This window comes from Cryptomeria japonica, chromosome 11, assembly GCF_030272615.1.
Source record: "Cryptomeria japonica chromosome 11, Sugi_1.0, whole genome shotgun sequence".
Taxonomy (NCBI): domain Eukaryota; kingdom Viridiplantae; phylum Streptophyta; class Pinopsida; order Cupressales; family Cupressaceae; genus Cryptomeria; species Cryptomeria japonica.
This window is the reverse complement of record NC_081415.1, coordinates 303058618-303080230: the sequence shown is the minus strand read 5'-3', so window position 1 is coordinate 303080230 and position 21613 is coordinate 303058618. Positions and strand designations below refer to the sequence as shown.

General features: G+C 38.6%; 1 protein-coding gene across 1 annotated transcript in view; it reads right to left on the bottom strand.

Annotated features, from left to right (window-relative positions):
- Window positions 1-2307: 2307 nt before the first annotated feature.
- LOC131072110 (small ribosomal subunit protein bS20c) overlaps window positions 2308-21613 on the bottom strand; it is a 78534-nt gene continuing 59228 nt past the window's right edge. Inside the window, exon 3 of the mRNA XM_058008173.2 lies at window positions 2308-2871. Within this exon, the coding sequence (XP_057864156.1) occupies window positions 2638-2871 (234 nt within the window). The 3' untranslated portion in view covers window positions 2308-2637. The remainder of the gene's footprint in view (window positions 2872-21613) is intronic.

Below are 21613 nucleotides of genomic sequence, written 5' to 3'. Positions count from 1 at the left end.
TAACATTTCAATTCAAATCTAGCCTCTGCCCTCAAAAGGCACACTTTATATTTCAATTGCATTTCAATTTCAATTATAGGTTTAATTCCAAACCAGTGGTTTGACTTAGGCAAGCCCTTATTCTCTTTCTGTGAGCAAGTGATATGTTCAAGAGCTATAAATCTAGGATTTAACAAAGTAGACAGAGACTATCATATCTAGCTTTTGTAGGCACAAAAAGCAGAGGACTGCTTTGGCAGACACTATAGTGTTCAACGAATTTCCTATGAAAATTCTAGGATAGGTTCTGAGCAACATTCTAATTTCAACTAAATAAATTTGTCTACATCTAACATTCAGTGGACAAATTCACTCAGAACTACTTTGTCTCGATTTTTCAAGTTCGAATTCCAATCACAAGTTCCAGTCATCTTCCTCATCTCTGCTCTATGATTATAGGTTAACATCTAATCTGCAACTACCTATTCATATTCATTTATGTCAATTTTCCATCTTTAGCCCTAGATCTAGCATTCACTTTCATACATAAAGAGTAGTGAGATCTAATTAGCATTCAGCCCTTTTAAGAAAAGAAGGTTGAATCTATTGATTTCATCTCCTCCACAATGTAACGTTGTGGAAATAGGTTTAGTTTGCATGCTTAAACGTGTAAACCCTATTTCCCTTCATCACAGTAGCATAAATTAAATCTAGAGTATTCCACCCCCTCAATTGTGTTTACATCCACAATTGTTGCCTTCCCTCCTCCCTCTCCTTTAATAGAGCCAGCTAACACACAAAGCAACCTGCCCATTGATCGATCAAGTTTATGTCACTGTATGCAATATTCTAGATCTAATGGGAGTTTCAACCTCCTACCTCATGGCTCTTCGAGGGAGGAATAACTTCTTCTTACTCATAGCCTCTACCTTTTCCCTCTCCCTAAAAATTTCTAATTAGAAAATTTTGGGTTTTTATAAAAGGAGGTTTTTAATTTGTCCAATAGAGAAGGAACATATCCCTTCCTTCCTTTTTGGGAAACTTGAGGTTCAAATTTTGTATTCAATCCTCCCTAACCTTCTAGAACAATCTCATGGAACCATAGATATTGCTAGAGTTCCCTAACCTCATGACTATGGGTAGTGTACTTTTTGGCATTGAAAAAAATTCTAATTTCACATAAATGCCTTCCTAATGGGCCCCTAGCATCCTAATCTGAGTTAGGAATAAATAGACAAATTTCCCATTCCATCAAGGTGACCCCCACTGCTGGGAACATCTAGGAAGGTCTAAATAAAAGCAACCTGTTGGACACCCCTGGTACATGTTCAAGGCCATTAGATGAAATCTTATTGCGCACTTATCCTCCTTGGGTGAGCTTTCTCATGGGACCATAAATATTGCTAAAGATCTCTAACCTTGGATCTATGCATAGTGCAATTTTTTTCCACTATAAACAATTTAATTTCATTGAAATGACTTCCTAATAGGTCCCTAAAATCCTAATCTGAATTAAGGTCAAATAGACACAACTCCCCTTACATCGAAGTGACCCCCTAGTGCTAGGAACATCTAGGAAAGTCTGACTAAAAGCAACCCTTAGGATACCCCTGGCACAATGCACAGAGGCAATACGTGAAAGCTTATTGAGCAGTTGTCCTTGGGTGAGCTTAGAATGTCACCTACACACTCCACAATGTACCAGCATACACAAAACATATATATAACTACATAATTAAATGAGAATTTCTACATTATTACATTTGAGCACAAATGTACAAACAATAATCACACCATACAAGACACCCACACTCCCACAGTGACAGTGCGCACAATAAGGGACTATCCCACAGCCACTATCAAGCAAAATCCACATCCTCCATTGTAATTATAATGTCAATATAGCACAACCCACCCATACACATAATATACACAATGCTGAGTAATCGTCTAAACAATAATGCCTAATATCCTTAGTAACCAGAATTATCCATTTGTAAGCATCAATCTTACACGATATTATATAAGCATCCTATTGATAATGAAATAACATCCAAGAAAGTCAATAAAATCTTATGAATATACCACAACATCCATAAAGCCAGCAACATCTCAAGAAGGTGAGAAATAACCATAAGTTGATATAATCAACCATCTAAAATGTCCTTGAAAAGAAAGTGAGGAAGAGAGACATGTGAAGAGTGAGTAGAATGATATCAGAAGACCTGTAAACATGAGTATGGGTATTATTATATTATAACAGAACACGTAAGAAACTGCGGGGTGGCACCATTGTCTGCATCCATCCAGTAAGATGATACAATAACATTCATAATGTCAATAAACATTCCATAAATATACGAAACCATCCATGATACCAGTAACATCTCAAGAAGGTGCAAAATAACAATCAGCTTAGATAATCAACCATTTTAAAATGTCCTGGAAAAGGAAGCGAGGGAGAGAGATATAAGACAATTGAGTAAAATGATAACAAATTACCTGTAACCCAACAGGTACTACACCACAAGACCATGAGTAGGAAACTATGGGTGGCACCATATAATGGAAGTAAAGCCACGTACAAACATAAAACCATTGTCATCAAAAAGAGCAACTCGTCCGTCTTAAGTGTTTGTTCACATTCTGTGCTAAGCTTTACACTTGTTTTTTATCTGTTGCTGGTTTTTTCATGCCAAGTTGTATCTGTACTGCTTTCTTTCTTCTGAAAAGCCGAGACTTTCTGCGTGCTGCTGTATTTTTGTGCAAGGTACCACCTTTTACAGCTTTGTCAATAGCTGACTGTGCTTCTGATATCAGTTTATTAATTGCTTTGAAATCCTCCATACTAGGTGAAGAAGATACTTTCACTTCGTCTATAGATTTAAAAACCTACAAAACAAAGATAAACATACTTGATCAGACAGCTATGAGGTACCTGACCATTTGCAGCACAAACTGATGCATTCTCATATTATAAAATATATTTTCAAACAGAAGGATTGGGAAAACTAATTTTTGGTATCAACACTGTATCGGCTCATTCAGTCATATGTTGCCTATTCCACATTTAAGAGGGTTTGGTTCTCATGTATGGTGTTTGCAGTCCATCGTCATGACTGTTGCAAGTGTGAATGCAAGTCTGAACTTAACTGAGAGTGTTGCAGGTGCAGTAGAAGCTTTGTATTTATCGTGCAAGCTAATTGATGATATGTGGACATCGTAATCATCTGTAATCAACCTATTGATAATGGAATGGAGGTATCTGCTCTCTAGAGCTAGAATTTTTCACCTTATGTTGGATCCTCTCCAAGGCAAACTGTGTGTGACCAATTTTGTGTGTTTCCATCTATTTATTTTTGCACATGTTTAAGAATCTCCATATTACTCAATTTGTAGATCATTGTTAGTGTGGCATTCAGAATAAGCCGTTAATAGTACAATTTAAGGGTTTTGTTATTTTCATTGAGTAACAGTTTGCTAATAACAGAGTGAGGTGTGACTTGCCTGATCAATATATACGGTCATATGAAGACCATATCTAGATCACCAATTACTATAAGTATGGCATATCAAAGCAAATGTATTCTAAGATATGTGCAAAGTAAATATGGTTGAACAAAAGTGTCTCATTAAAAAAACATCAACAACAACCAAACCTCACAAGACTCAATAAACAGAAACAGATATACAAATGAAACAAACACTAGAGAATATCATTACCAACTGGCAACTGATGTGATTATGAATATCATAGCTGAGCAGCCATAAATTGTATATTTGAACTTGTCCAACAACCAAGGGTAGATAAGACAACATTTAAGTTGGACAGAAAAAGACTCGGTAACATCAACATTATTCATATGAAGTTCCACTGCTGCAAGGCACAGATTTGATTTCAGTGGGAAACTATTTGATTGATGAACATTGTTTGACTAGAGTATAGCAGTAGTATTCACCATTATGATAGTGATAGCATATTTATAGACTTTATAAACTTCAAAGAGTGTTATATGATGAAGACCCAAAATAAATGCCTTCTGAAAGGAACTGTCTGCAGTTTCAGGTGCCATCTAAACTCCAAGATCGTCCAAGTACTCAATAAATTATCAAACTCAAACAGATAGATATTAATTGTTAACAGAAGTCTAGAGTGCTTAAGAAACCACGTTGCAGGCCGACAGGCCTCATGACCAAAATTATTGCATTTAGCAAACAATACATATCACTAATCTATATGAAGGCTTCCATTTATGGCCTTTCACAATTATGAATCTACATTATTCATTAATTTATGAATTGGAGATATGGTATATTAGAAACACCGAACAACATTCATGATTTCTTTAAGGAGACCCAGCTAACTTTGAAACAACTGAAAGAAAACTTCTAGTTAACCCGGAGGTAGAAGTAATTGGGTATTCTTGAAATTGCATCCCTCTAAGCAAAAATATCTTATGGAGAAAGGGCCAAAGAAATTTCAGCCTAGATATTGAATGTTTGAAGATAAAAAGAGAAACTTTGAACATATCTCGCCATCTCTAAATGATAAGGATTGTGTCCTTTGATATTGATGAGACCATATAATTTATAAACACAAGTTTGACAATTGACTTATGAGAAGCATGACTCTTCATGTTTTTGCAGTCAAAGTGGTGGGTGCCCTTTGTTGGGCCTTTGGACCCATGAATAATATTATGTCATATTTCAGACTCCATTGAGACCTTCCTTTGATGTGTTAATTACATTGTTTTAGGTTTTTCACATTTTGAAAGTGTCTTTCTAGATTGTTTTATTGATATAAATTTTTCAATTGGCCCATTTGATCAAGTTTCAAGCGTAAGTCTTTCCAAATGATTCTAATCTTCATATACAAAATGGCCTATGCAGACTGTTTGATTAAGAAGATTTGCTTGATAGAAGTTTTGATCAAACACCAAAGAATATCTCCTTTATATTTTGCCTTCCTCATTTTTGAAATGGTTTCTACAATTGTAAATAAACAAAAGCCTTTGATTAATATATTTTTATTGTTTTTTATTTTCTTCAGTTGATTTAAAATTCTATTAAACATTTATGAGTAGCAAGCAAGAGCATTGGGCCAAGAAGATATTATGACTTTGGTCATATTGAAACGATGTGACTTTGCATCCTGTGTTGTCTGCAGCGCTAGCATCAGGACCTATCCTAGAACAAACACATGGACACACTGCAAAGCTTAACTCTTCATTTATACCACACAGCCCCAACAATATCAGCCCTGTTCCATGCAGCTGTTTGTAATGTGTCATTCCCGTGTAGACAGCAGGCAATGATTAGAAATATTAAACAATACATGTACATAAATATATATATTTTCAATACATAAATTGTTTTTACCGCTTAAAATACGTTTTATCTTAACTAGTGGGAGTGATGAAAGGACGCGTCCATTCCCAAGCCACCTCTGGAATAGACGCCATGTTTCAAGGGGAATCGTGTGGTTTCAAAGAGGTATAAACCCGCACCCCAAGGAAACACGGGAGAGGAGGTGACAAGGAGAGAAGGGCAAGGAGAAGTGTCCAACAGGTAACTTCGTTACTCAGTAATAATATTTATTTCAGTTTTCATAATTTATGAGACCTAGACAACCATGAGGACTGCCCTGGGAACGCACGAGTCAGCAGACGATGTGAAAGGGCTAGTCGCTGGATCTTCCCAACGATGAAGAACCAGCGCCTAGTAAGCATCCCTCCCCATCGCCAGCAAGTTTGTACGTCCCCAGGCCAATCCGCTTAAATGTCGAAATGATGAAGTATGTCTCTGTGCAAGTTGTATTAAATCTGCTTTCATTCCTCATATAACAGTAATGAATATAATTTAACTAGTGGCCCAGATTAATTGCTAAATCGGTTTCATGCCTAAAAATGTCTTGCCAAATGAACTAAGCACATCTGTAATATACAAATGGGTAAAATGAACTTAATCTTCACGCCAGATAGGTAACCTGCAATATCGGGTTTAGTATGCTGCATTAAAAAAAACTTTAGTGACAGACAAAAGAATAAAAATAATTCATTCACTCTCAAACACAACTAATAAGTAAAGAAAAGGAATACTAATTAATGATAGTCATGTTTCTGCAACTAGGCACAAATATAATGAATTAATCCCTACAAATTTATATATAATGGATAAATGTTAACCAAGTAATATAGTCATGAATCTATGTTTTCTGTAGGAATTTATTATCTTCCTGATATCCTCTATTTGTTAGTACATTCAAGATAATGAGTGCAAGCCAGGGGTATGTTGGGCCCATCCTCAGGTGGCCCTTTAGCCCTAAGAGACGGGATGGGTCTGGATGGGTAGCCCAGCCAACCTGGAAAGTCCTCAAAATCTAGAATGGGTCGTGTATGTATTTTGTGCTGCAATAATTATGCCACTGATCTAATATTACTGCTGACATATAAAATGAAATATCTAAATGTTGCAGGAAACCATAAATCCTTTTGTGGCCCTAAATCCAACCTTTGGTGGATAGATCAAGCCCTAATTATCAGGAAGGCGAGGCAGGTACAACAAAGGTTCATTACAGTGGTATCAAAGCCTCCTTCCTGCCACCCTGTGGATATAGTTGATGCAACAAAGCCAAATATCCCGTACGGCCTTAGAAAGAGAGAGGAAAAAAGGAGCCAACAACATGAGTGAACAAGCTAGTAATGAACTTAGGGCCTTCATGGAGCAAACCACTCGAGCACTGAGGGAACAAACTGAAAGAACCATGCAGGCCTTCATTGAACAGAATGAGAGGAACAACCAACTGGTCCTTCAGGCCCTCCAAAACATAAGCAACCATAACACCAAAAAAGCCCAATCCAATCATTTTGCAAACCACCACCCCACCCCGTCAAAGGACACTAGCTCAAGGCCCACCCGACCTTCATTCCTACCTGAGGAAGCGCCAATAAGTGATGATAACCATGACAAACCCATGGGAAATGTAGACCAAATCCTTGCAGACTATCGCGGGTTGGATCCCAAACTACGAGATCTTGTAACCTTCAAAGACTATTGTGATGCCAAACTAAAGACGCTTGGTCGTAACGAAAGACATCCTCCAGCCCACAAAGAGCTTCAAAACAAGCTCAGTAAGGTGACTATCCCCAACTATGATGGGGAAGGAAAGGTATCGGCTAGGTCATGGGTCCAAAAATTGGATACCTATTTATCCCTCAGCCCCATGACTCAATCCAATGCCATTAAATTTTCTATACTTCATCTATCCGGAGTTGCCCATGAGTGGTGGCACCATGGCCTCATCACTCAAGGACATCAACTTATAAACACATATGAGGAGTACACCCAAAAGCTCATAAAAAGATTTGACCAAAAGCATCCCGAGTGGTACTCTCGAGAGCTCACCCAACTAAGGCAGCAGGGGACTATTGAAAACTATGCCACAGAATTCCAAAAATTAGCAGCAATGGTACCGAGTCTAACACAAGAAAGGCTTACTTACCTATTCATAGAAGGCCTGAGGGGATCAATCAAAAGCACAGTAAGTGCCCATGAACCCCAAACATTAGATGATGCTATACAAAAAGCTATGAAATTTGAAGAAAGCTCACCCAAGGACAAGACCAAGCCCTTTGGCAACTCCTCCAAACCTCCACCCAAGGACAGTAAACACAATCAAGAAGGGATTGTAAGGTCTTGCACCTATTGCAAGGGAAAGAGAGAAAAGGGACATATGTGTTCAACCTTGGAGGACCTAGAAAAGAAGGGACTTTGTTTCACATGCTTAAAACCCTATGAAGGAAGGAGTCATAAATGTCAAGGCCGGGCTCACAAAATAGAAGCCTCAACATATGAGGATGAGGAAGAGCCACCTAGCAAAAGGATGAGACTGGGGGAGGAAGATCAAGCCACGGTTGCCACTATCACCCATGCTGCTAAACACGGCCTGTTTAGAATCACACTTGTGGACAGTGGAGCCTCCCATAACTTCATCTATGAAAGGGTTGTCAAGCAGCATAAATTACCCACACAGACTTTTAAGGGGTTCGAAGCAACAACAGCCACAAGGGCAAGGGTCCAATGCACTAAGTTGGTACCTGTTGACGTGTATTTTGTACACCATCATACACAGAATAAAATACCTAAAGGCATCTTATCCTCTCTTGAATAAAGTCTCTAACTGCTGAAGATTCGCATGAAGGATCAGTTAGGATGACTCCAATGTTCTGGTTAGTAGGGTCTCTACGTGTGGATAAACTCCAGTGGTATGATGTGATTTGCTGGAATCACAAGGGGACTTACATCTACTTCCGATCTGCTTTGCTGGAACACAGGCTCTTACTAGCTTAGATTTGAAAAAATGGAAAAAGGATGAGGGCGAAGAGAAGATCTAATCCTAATACTAAGAATGTAGGAGCAATGATTTGATTTTTGATGAAACTCTAACTAGGTCTTGTTTTGACATCAATGGACCATCTCCACAAGGCTAGTGCGATCTTCTAAGGGAAGCTTTATGATGTTCAAATCATCACCGCAGGCATAGACACCATCAAGTTGATGCATATCAATGAAGAAGCGACAAATTGAAATTGAGCTTAAGCTGAATGATTCCAATTGACTACACAAGGCAAGTCTGCAATCAACAAACTGCTAGTAGTATGGATATACGAATTCCACCATTAATCAATCGCATTTCCTCCATTCATCTAATCATCTACCATCTAGGATTGAAGACTCAACAAGAAACCATGCAAATTGCAAGAAACGACACACTTCACCATTACTTCAATGAAAATGGAGTTTGTTTACAATCAATGGCAACAATTTCTTGCCTTGTCCTCCTATTCTACTCTAATTGCTATTCTATCAATTTCTAACTACTCTCTATCTACTAACTACTTTCAACTATTTCTATATTATCTCTCCTTAACTTTACAAAATGAAATGTCAGAGCTTATATAGTGCCCACAATACAATTCGATGGCTTAGATCAATTCGAGATCAATGGCCAAGATTCAACAATGAAAACCCTAATTAGGGTTTGTTAAAACCATTACATAACATTTAATGCTTGACCAATGATAAAATTGTATTGCTTGGACACATGTCCTCTCTAGAAAAATCGACCAATGGATAGCCAGGGTAGGTACATCGGAGTTTGTGCCACCTTCCATGAGTTAAGTACATTGAATCTGGACATGCTGAGGTGGACTACACTGACTGGAGAAATGATGACTAGGACGCCACCTCATTTGACACTTGTAACTTGGTAGATATTCAACTTGATGTTGTTGAGAAGCTTGCTTTAATTAATTCATCTGGAACTATTTACTTCTTCAACGAGCCCTTGTTCTAACTCCTTGTGTCCTTGATGTGCAGGATGATGATGTACCTCGCCTTGGAACACTGGATTGGAAGAGGTTGCCCTTGATGACGTTAGTCCAAAGAAGGTCGTCCTTGTCCTTGCTTGATCGTCCCGACGAAGACCGTCCTTGATCCGGCTTGATTTTCCTTGATGAGATCTCCATTTGATGCCTACACAACATTTCAAAATTAGGAACATGATTTTGCAATGAATAACATAGATTAAATTAACTTTTAGGAAACTTCATAATAAATCCTTGAGTTATTATTTCCTAAAAAACGATTGAGCTATTACAATTCAAAATTCAAAATTCAAAATTTAAGATTATGACGATCAAAATTCGAAATTAAAACAAGGGATCTTGCCATACCTTACTTGAGAGCTAACACTAGAATACAAAATGAGGAATTTGCCTAGGCAAAATCAAAATTTGATGGCTTCAACGTGATCTCTCTCCAAATGAACGTCCACTTTAGCAATTCGCCACCTTGGGGGAGGAGTCTTCAATGTCTTGAAGATAACAAATTCGCCTTACTTGAAACAAACACGCACTCCTCTTTGATGATAATTTCGCACCTTGTCTTCTCCAAAATCGCATATGAAAGAGGATAAAATGATGATTTGAAAATGAAATAAACACCTCCCTTTATAGGCGCTCACCTTCACATTGACCCTAGGCCGACTTTGGTGAATAAGGCAAATTTAAAATAAACTTAAAGGCCGACCTTTGTAAAATGAAACAAATTTTAAATCAAGCGCCCCATTTTATTTATAATTAATTAATTTAATGCCTATAATTTTAAATAAACTCGATTTTTAAAAGGCAAAAATTAATTAATAAAGACCCATGCACTAATGTTAAATGCTAACTTTAATTGGATTTCAAATTTATCAATTTTTTCCTAGCATTTAATAAAATCTAAAGAATGTTTTAGCGCCAAATTTGGAAGAGGTAAGGACACAAACCTATCGCTCTGGTCCCTGACTAAGGGACAGGAGCGAATTTGATGTTTAGTCTTGATTCTCTTGCCTTTTATGTTCAAAACCTCCATCCTCACGTTGAGACTGGCATGTTTGCCAAAAAACTCGAGCTTGATCGTCTTGATTTGGTGGATGAATGCCCTCTAAGGTGGATATCGCCCTGGTCCCTTGGTGAGGGACAGGAGCGAACTTCATGCTCTGGCCAACATTTGCTATCTCTCAAGCTTTACTCCTTGTTCATCACCTTGCAAATGATATCCTTGATCTTGCGAACCTTGACTTTGACGTGATCTTGAAGAAAAACGAATGATTTAATGAAAATCGCCCTGGTCCCTTGATGAGGGACAGGAGCGATATAGCTTCCTTGTTCAAATTGATAGTCTTTTGACGTTTGAAACCTTTGCATATCATCATCTTAAGACACCTTTGATATTTTGCAACTTCATATAATCCTGACTTGGCATGATTTTTGCATGAATTGGCAATTATGGTGAATATCGCTCTGGTCCCTGCCTGAGGGACAGGAGCGAACTTCAATGTCCTGGGCTCATGCTTGCTTCCATCAACTTGTAATTACTTTCATAATGTAGAATGAGGTCCCTTTGATCCCCTTGGACACTTGATACTTGTTAAACCTTCAAAATCTAGGCCCTTATGAAAATTTCGCTCTGGTCCCTGACTGAGGGACAGGAGCGAACTTGGACACTTGATGTAATTCTTTCAATACTGGCGACCTTTGATACTTCGTTCTTCATTGAGACGCTTCAAAACGTCCTTGCCACCTTTCACCTTGACTTGGAGTGGTTTTAAACTTGGAGGAAAGGCACATAACTAAGATATCGCCCTGGTCCCTGGCTAAGGGACAGGAGCGAATTTGTACTTGTAGGCTCCATCACATTTTGCCAACTTCAAAATTTATCTTCAACGGATTCGTAATGTATCTTTTCATTCATCCATGGCTTGGAATTCATTGTAGCTTGGCAAGAAATTTGTCTAAGGTAAAAATCGCTCTGGTCCCTGACTGAGGGACAGGAGCGCCCAGGCTAATATAGGTCCCATTTGGTGTCTTGCAATCTTCAATTTTGTCTTCAACGAATCCGTAACACCATCTTTGCTTGCCTCAAACCCTAAACTTGCTTGATCTTTGCCTAAAACATGCCTTATAAGGAATTTCGCTCTGGTCCCTGGGAGAGGGACGGGAGCTACACTGAACTTCGCCCTGGTCCCTGACTAAGGGACAGGAGCGATTTTGCATTTTGGTCTATTTTTCCTCATGTTTGTGCCTTCAAATTATATTCAACTGGTAAAAAGAACTTCCTTGGTTCTCCTCAAGTCGTCAAATCGTTCAAATCTTTCAAGGACAAGGAAATTTTGGATTTCAAGCTCCGGTCCTTCAGTGAGGGACAGGAGCGATTTTTGCCCTCCAGGCCCAAATGCTTCACTTTTCACCATGAAATGTCTTTGCTAGGGAAGATATCATCCTGCCTCATGCTATGAATAAAAGTTAATGTCCAAAAAAAGGTCTAAAATTGTGCATATAAAGAAAATCGCTCTGGTCCTTTAGTGAGGGACAGGAGCGAATTTGACCTTCTAGGCAAAAACTTCATCATTTCATTGTTTTTGATCAAGTCTGGATGCTCTATCATGCTCATTTCGTCCTTCACCATGCCTTTGATGTCTCAATTCGTCCAAACACGGTCAGGAATGGCTCAAATAAGTATTATCGCCCTGGTCCCTTGGTGAGGGACAGGAGCGCTTCGCCTTGGTCCTCCTGAGAGGGAGAGGAGCGAAATTCGCTCTGGATCCTCAGTGAAGGACAGGAGCGAAATTTGACTTTTCGAACTCTCTATCAGGATAATTTTTATGGAATATAACATTTAAGTATAAGACTTTAAGTTATATTCCATATATACTTTCAGGATGTTTGAGAGTGGTTTCAGACCTCCAGGAGTTATATTGCAAAATCTAGTTTTTTGAGGTTTTTCAGTTTTCCAGACTTAGTCAAATTTCAGGATCAGGACATTCCAGACTTAGCTAAATTTCAGGATCAGGACCTCACTCAAGCCGGACTTGCTACCCTATTGATCTCCCCGACAACACTCAAAATGCAAAGGCCAACTAACAAAACCCTAAAAAACCTAAAGAACAAACCCTAAAAAGCAAAAAAGAAAGGGTCCCCATTTGCAATGGGGCGATGTGTGAAAACGTCACAACAGTACCTAAGTTGGAGTTCATAATAGGTAGCCATCCGGTAAGGGAAGATCTCTACGTGGTACCATTGGACATAGATATCATATTGGGGACTCCATGGATTTATTCACTGGGATGTTTCATGTTTGATCTCCCAAACCAAATAATCCGATTTCAACATAAAGGGAAGGAAGTTACTCTCAAGGGCTTACCTGATGGTAGCCCTAAAGTGGTTTCTTGTAAGAAATTGGAGCAAACTTTTAGAAAAGGGTGAGGAGAATGGGTGGCCCAATGCATGATACTAGATAAGAGCAATACTCATGAGAAATCCACGCATATGGACATCAAACCCATCATGGAGAAATATAAAGGGGTGTTTGGGGAAATTCCCCAAGGTTTGCCTCCCAAACGGGGGTTTGAACACACTATAGAATTGGAAGGGGGGGCAAAACCAATCATCACTACCCCTTATCGCCACCCTCACAAATATAAGGAAGAAATTGAGAAAACCATTAAGGAACTACTTTCTATGGGACACATCCAACCTAGTTCCAACCCTTTCGCATCAGCGGTGGTACTTGTTAAAAAGAAAGATGGCACTCTAAGAGTGTGTATTGACTATAGAGCACTGAATATGAAAACTATCAAAATAAGGTACCCAATCCCAAGGATAGATGAGTTGATTGCTGAACTACACGGAGCTAGATATTTCTCCAAGATCGACCTTTTCAATCGGGATATCATCAAATCAAGATGAGGGAAGAGGACATCCACAAAACAGCTTTTCGGTGTCACTATGGACATTTTGAATTCTTGGTTCTACCTTTCGGTCTAACCAATGCACCAGCAACATTTCAATCATGTATGAATCATACTTTCCGCAAGCAACTAAGGCAATTTTTACTAGTTTTTTTTTACGACATTTTGATCTACAGCAAAACTTGGGAGGAGCACCTCAAACATATTGAGGAAACATTGAGGATCCTAAAGCAAGAGTCACTTTATGCTAAGGCGTCCAAATGCGAGTTTGGAATGGAGGAAATCCTATATGTAGGGCATAAGATTAATGTGGAGGGGGTTAGCGTGGATGAGGAGAAGATAGCCACTATCAAAGAATGGCCTAGACCTAAGTCCCTCACACAATTAAGGGGGTTCTTGGGGTTATGCAGTTATTACGAAAGGTTTGTATGGGGTTTCTCCAAAGTGGCAGCCCCTCTCACCGATCTAACTAAGAAAGGGGCTTTCACTTGGAGCGAAGCAGCCCAAAGAGCTTTTGAAAGTTTGAAGGAAGCTATGAGCTCATGCCCCGTCCTAGCTAACACTAATTTTTCCCTTCCTTTTGAACTACAAAGTGATACCTCCAGAGAAGGGATTGGAGTTGTCCTCATGCAAAACAAACACCCCATAGCCTTCGAAAGCCGTAAGCTCCCATCTATGATAAAGAGATGTTAGCCATCATGCATGCCCTAGCCAAATTCCGCCAATACCTGGTTTGCACCAAATTCCATGTAAAGACAGATCATAACAGCCTAAGATTCTTTTTAAACCAAAGGGATCTAAATGATAGGCAACAAAAATGGGTCAGCAGGATACAAGCTTATGAATTTGATATTGAATACGTTAAAGGAACAACCAATGTGGTAGTCGATGCCTTATCAAGGAAGCCACAAATAAATACCATAACTTCTATAAATGCTGATTGGAAATATGATCTTTTGGCAAAATACGCCAAAGACCCTTTTGCTAGTGAGATCTTGAGGGACCCATCAAGTCATGCAAAATACAAAGTTGTGGAGGAGCTTATCCTATATAAGGACAGGTTGTACTTGGTGCCCAACTCTAAACTCAAGGAAGTAATAGTTAAAGAGTACCATGATAATCCATTGGCAGGACACTCAGGGTTCGATAAGACATATAAACAAATCAGAGAACGGTATTCTTGGAAAGGACTTAAGAAGGAAGTCCAAAAATACGTACAAGAATGTACACAGTGCCAGATGAACAAAGCAGAACTCAACCACGCAACCGGGTTGCTACAACCATTGCCCATTCCCGAACAGAAGTGGGAAAGCATTTCGATGGATTTTATCACCGGCCTACCCAAGGCCGAAGGAAAAGATTGTATATATGTGGTTGTGGACCGTCTCACCAAATATGCACACTTCTTTGCTATAACAAACAAATTCCAAGCATCTCAAGTAGCAGAAGTGTTTTTTAAGGGAGTCTTCAGACTTCATGGGCTTCCCCAAAATATCATAAGTGACCGAGACAACCGGTTTATGGGGCAATTTTGACAAGAAATCTTCAGGATGGCAGGGACTAGTCTCACTCCGAGTACTAGCTATCATCCCCAAACCGATAGACAAACTGAAATCGTCAACAAATGGATTGAAGGATATCTAAGAAATTATGTCACTGGGCAGCAGAAAGCTTGGATCAAATGGTTACATTTAGGAGAATACTGTTATAACACTACACATCATATGTCGATCCAAATGAGCCCATTCAAAGCACTTTATGGTTATGAACCCACCTCTTTTGGATCACTAATTACTCCAGAAAGTCAAGTACCACAAGCTAGGGATTTTATTCAGGAAAGCATGGACATCCTAAGGGCTCTAAAAGATCACATACATCAAGCCCAAAATCAGCAAAAGATATACGCTGATCGTAATCGTATTGAAAGATCATTTAAGATAGGAGACTTAGTCTTCCTACGGTTGCAGCCTTACAAGCAGTCTTCGCTGAAATCTAGTGGGCCAGAGAAGCTGAAGCCACGGTTCTACGGACCCTACCCAATATCAAGGAAGGTAGGAAAGGTAGCATATGAACTTGAACTTCCTCCAAGCAGCCGCATCCACAATGTATTCCATGTGTCTAGATTAAAAAAAGCATTAGGGCAGCAGATATCCCCATGCAAGGAATTACCTCCGTTAGATGACGAGGGAAAATTAACACTGGAGCCAGAAGCCCTTTTAGACGTAAGAGAAAGGAGAATAAAGAGTAAAAACATTGTAGAATACTTGATCTTATGGAAAGGGTTGCCGGAGGAGGATGCAACCTGGGAGGGTGAAGAGATCTTCAACCACCCAAATCTCCACATCGCTTGAGGACAAGCAATGTAAGGGGGGAGGACTGTCATATTCCCGTGTAGACAGCAGGCAATGATTAGAAACATTTAACAATACATGTACATAAATATATATATTTTCAATACAAAAATTATTTTTACCGCTTAAAATACGTTTTATCTTAACTAGTGGGAGTGATGAAAGGACGCGTCCATTCCCAAGCCACCTCCAGAATAGACACCATGTTTCAAGGGGAATCGTGTGGTTTCAAAGAGGCATAAACCCACACCCCAAGGAAACACAAGAGAGGAGGTGACAAGGAGAGAAGGGCAAGGAGAAGCGTCCAACAGGTAACTTTGTTACTCAGTAATAATATTTATTTCAGTTTTCATAATTTATGATGCCTAGACAACCATGAGGATTGCCCTGGGAACGCATCAATCAACAAACGATGTGAAAGGGCTAGTCGTTGGTTCTTCCCAGCGATGAAGAACCAGCGTCTATTAAGCATCCCTCCCCATCACCAACAAGTTGGTACGTCCCCAGGCCAATCCGCTTAAATGTCGAAATGATGAAGTATGTCTCTGTGCAAGTTGTATTAAATCTGCTTTCATTCCTCATATAACAATAAGGAATATAATTTAACTACTGGCCCAGATTAATTGCTAAATCGGTTTCATGCCTAAAAATGTCTTGCCAAATGAACTAAGCACATCTGTAATGTACAAAAGGGTAAAATGAACTTAATCTTCACGCCAAATAGGTAACCTGCAATATCAGGTTTAGTATGCTGCATTAATATTAACTTTAGTGGCAGACAGAAGAATAAAAAATTTCCATTCATTCTCAGACACAACTAATAAGTAAAGAAAAGGAATACTAATTAATGATAGTCATGTTTCTGCAACTAGGCACAAATATAATGAATTAATCCCTACAAATTTATATATAATGGATAAATGTTAACAAAGTAATATAGTCATGAATCTATGTTTTCTGTAGGCATTTATTATCTTCCTAATATCCTCTGTTTGTTAGTACATTCAAGATAATGAGTGCAAGCCAGGGGTATGCTGGGCCCATCCTCAGGTGGCCCTATTAGCCCTAAGAGACGGGATGGGTCTGGATGGGTAGCCCAGCCAACCTGGAAAGTCCTCAAAATCTAGAATGGGTCGTGTATGTATTTTGTGCTGCAATAATTATGCCACTGATCTAATATTACTACTGACATATAAAATGAAATATCTAAATGTTGCAAGAAACCGTAAATCCTTTTGTGGCCCTAAATCCAACCTTCAGTGGATAAATCAGGCCCTAATTATCAAGAAGGCGAGGCAGGTACAGCAAAGGTTCATTACATGATGTCCCCAATTTTTAAGTGACAATTGATTAAATTGATTTTTATTAAGTTGTCAAAAAAAAAGAAAAAATCAAATGATGACTTAATATTAATTAATTTAATTAAATAATTATAAAGTAATAAAATATAACTACAATGTCACTTTATTATTCTCCATGTCTATCTTCTAGAGACTTCTTGGAGACCTTTATAAGGGGGTTCCTGGTGATGGATTGCTCATGCTTTGGATTTGATGAACATTTATGATTTCTGGAGACGAAAACTTTCAAGAGTTTGACAGAAGGGTTGGACGGAAACCTAGCTCTTCCTAAGGGTGGATTCGCGACGGAGTTCACAGCTGTGCAAATTTGTGAAGTCTCCATTGGAGACAAATTTGTAAGGGTTTACTTCAGAAATAAAGATATTTGGTTTTATTTCTTATTCGAGAAATAAAGTTATTATTTTCTAAATAATAAAGGCCCTGTGGGAAATATAAATATTTGTCCTAAGCTTTGTGTGAGGTGCATAGTATATTTCATATTACTGCTATTTTCAGCATAGAAGTATTGAGGCTGAGGACTGATAATTATAGTGGGGGCCAATTTATATTTGAAATATGAAAGCTCTGTGAACAAATTTATGGGCTGACATTACGAATGATTATTATCTATTGGCAAGTGTTTTATACAGGCTTCATATAAGTTGATTAATGGAAGGGAATATCTATCGAGGGTAATCATTTCTAAAGTGCCACGAGACATTAAAGTTTGATGTAATAGAAGATTAAATATTTCATATCAAACTATATTAGATTCTGGTGACATCATTGCATATTGGGCTTAGCAGGTGTGTGGGCCTTTGACAAAACATAGAGATCCTGTGAGTCATCGCAGGAGCGTTTGGCAGCATCTCAAGAGTGCAGAGAGTTGTTTGCTCCTGCCAGGACATTCCTTCCATTCTTCTGTGAACATTTTACTGAACTATCTCCATAGCTTATCGCAGTCTACTCTTCTCTGGTTGAGGCTCATCAGAATACAAGGCATATACTCTTCCTAAAGATGGATATATTTGCTGAGAATGGGGTAAGATATTGTGGCCAGTTCTATATTGCTGTTGTGTGCCACTCAGGGGACCTGGCATATTATTATCAAAGAAGATTGCCACATATAGAGAGAAGTTTGCACCTTCGAACGCAAACCTTCTCTGTCTTATATCGCATCAAACTGTTTTGTAAGATTTGCACTCTCTATTTTAAGTAAACTGCATATTGGGCATTGCTGGTCTATGGTGTTTCAATGTTTTGCATCAAACTATTGTTACATCCATTGTTGAAATAGATTCTGCAGAATGAAATTAATATAGAAGCAGATTTAATTTGTGGCAAATAAGAACTGTATGTAATATGGTGTGAAATTTGAGAAAGATATTGTGATTCTCTATTATCCCTTGTTGGGGATATTTCAATGGTATCAGAGCCAAAATTCTGTCCTGTGGGATGGGAAGGATGATTACAAAAATGGAAGAGGAGTAAAATGAAGTTGCAACCTCTAAAATTGCTGGATGGTATAACAAGAGTCAAAAGATGAAGAATCTACTAACATTTTAGGAATATCTTAAGTCTTTAAGTAGGAGATATTTTCCATTGCAAGTCAAATTATGATATTGCTATCAGGATTCAACTGTGCAGTTTCCGAGTCAAACTCGTTGACCCATGTTTCATGAGGAGTGCTAAGTAAGCCATTCATTCTCATGAGAGATGGATTCTTGTGAACCACTACTCATGAAACATGGGTCAATAAGTTTGACTCGAAAACTACACAGTTGAATCTTGATAGCAATAACATAAATATCTAAGTCTGACAGAAAATATTATACCTGTGAATGAGGAGATTATCGTAGTTTTTGATGAATACTCAAATGAACTTGAGGAGGTCAAGGCCACCGAATCTTTTAACAGGTACTACATAAGGAAGAGGAAAGAAGAAATGAACTCTGAATCAGAATCTCAATCAGAGTCAAAAGAAGTTCAAGTTCGAGAGGGAAATGATGAATCAAAGTATTGTCTTAAAGACAAGTCAAATGGAGAAATTGAAATGGATGAAAAGAGTAAACAGCTGTAGCCAATAGGAACATTCCTAGAAGAAGAAAACTCAAAAGCCACTATTAAAGAAAGGATGGAGAAGAAAGAGGAATCACTTACTTGTGACTTGCAGCCTACAAATGATCATGGAAAAGACAAAATTCAGTCAATATGTCTAGAAGTTTGGACTCCTCGACAAACATGTGGAAGCCACAAGGAAGAAGAAACCATGTTCACAAGTTCACTTCAGCCAAATGAGGATATGGACAAGCAAGAATCAACTATTGCACCTGCCAGTGGAGAACACATACTTCATGACAACCACAAGGCTGAAGAAAATGCATTCAGGGAGTTTTGCCAGCTTGAACCAACTCTAAATCTTATTGGTAAAGAATCAAATTGTGATTTGAATAGTGATGATGTTCGTACATATTAAAGCAATACAGTAATTTGGTCGTGTAGTGAGATTGATTTTCCTTGCTTCATACCCCTGATTACATTCGAGAAATATGTGTCAAGATCATATGAGGTGTGTTGTCTTACAGAGCTGATTGTGGAAACTACGAGATTGCCTAACAAGAAGGTCCTTCAGTTTGATAATGTTTGGTTTGTCATGAATACTCCTCCATGGAGTTCGTTGGAGGCAAAAATTATCATAGCTAAGTAGAGGTGCAGGTATGGATTAGTTTAATGACAGCTAAGGCAGATAGAAGAACATGTGACTTTCAGCTGGACACACCCCATAGACCAGCACTATGAGGAAGCAACTTATCATGGAAAAAGATGCAACAAAGAACAACGAAGACACTTTGAAAAGGCGGGAACATGATTCTGATTTTCTGAGTTTTACCAGAAAACCTTGCATGGAGGACACTCAAGTGTGGATTGATAAATATGAGGAAAAAGATAGAAACTCAGATTGCTCACAGTTTGATTCCGTATCAGCAGTTGAAGAAGAGCATGTGGTAAATGATTCTACTCACATTTATGATGAGGATCATTTGATTGAGCATGATGATAGCCTAACTTCAAAACAAGAGTTTTGTGGAAGAGATGTTGTGAAGGGAGCTATGCTAGAATGGTACAATTATGAAGACAAATCAGAACATTTGTTTGAAGACGTAAGAGCTCAAGAGTCGCATCACTTGAAAGGTCAATTGAGGCTAAATGAAGACATGATTATTGCATCTCTAACTCACATTAACGATACTAATAAGATAATGGCAGATTATTTGTGGAAAGCTCAAGGGGGGCATAAAGGCCTTGAAGGAGAACTATCTCTTGCAGACTTATAGGTACTTAGAAAAGCTTTGGCTGTGATGAAATTAAACTACCTACACCTACTTTCGGATAGAAATCATCTCCTCCAGCTTAATGAGATATATGTAGATGCATTAAGAAGAAAAGAAGATGAAGTTGGTAAGTTCACCTATGAGCTTAAGGTTACTGTGGATTTCCTAGAAGAGTACTCAAATGGCCCTTCAAGAATCAGAAAATCAAATTGATAAGTTTTGTTGGGAGTTGAGCTTGACACATTCTTCATCATCTGAATTAGACGTTCAATCATCTTTTGCAGCCTCACCTAAGGAAGAGGGAAATTATGCAAGCATGGTAGAAATTGACCAAGTAATGGAGGATCTTCATAGAGAAGAGGATTTAGTTTGCAACCATGAAGGAGATACATGTAGTTTTCAGTTGCATGCTCTTTTGAATCAGCCTTTCTTGAAAAGCAACCTCCCAGTGAAGAAGTTGCAATGAGAGCTCAAACTATGATCAAAGTTGAAAAGATTGTGTATACTCCTTGTGGGCCATCAAGGGATGGTAGTGGTGCAATTGGAGAATAAATTATCCTTGATTCAGAATGGAAGAGATCTCCTTGTGTTTTGACATCTCATCATGAAGAGGGTGATTTCTTGATTGAACATGATGGTGCCCTAACTTCAAAAAATTCGGATTTTCCAATTGTTGACAACAGCACTTCAGTTGGGATAGTTGGCACACCTATGAACATGACAGCCAAGAGAATGGAGGCTCAAATCAAGCTTGAAGCATGCGATCTTCAGTTAGAGACATCTCTTGGAGCAGCAATTGATGAAGAACCTTCAACAAAGAAGGAAGGAGTGCTTGAGGCTCTTGAGGTCACTATGGAAAGGTATGGCTGCCATTCTGATTTCTTGCTTCGCAACAATTGTCCCTCACCTTTGCATCATGAGATAGCACTCAAATTTTGTGTGAGAAATCTAATAAAAGTTCAAGCCACAAACGTTCTGATTTTATACATCAGACCTGGGGAGATGTAAAGAAGTCACAAGGTATATGTGATGGATAGCTACAAAGAGATAGGAAGGCCGAGGGGTTGATTGCCCAAGCAAGACAGCACTTACAAGATGAACTTTCAAATTGGTGTGAACTAGAGAAGAGGTATGATTCAGAAAATTTTATTGGGATAACTACTTTGCATCCTAAGGTTGGTGAGTTTCCTCATCTAGTGAATCCATTGAAGGCTCTAATCATTGAGGAAGATGGTATAGTTGAGTACACACTTAGTGGATCAGCCACTAGTGTTAGACCTACACATGTGGAGGGATGCATAAAAAATTTGGTTGGGC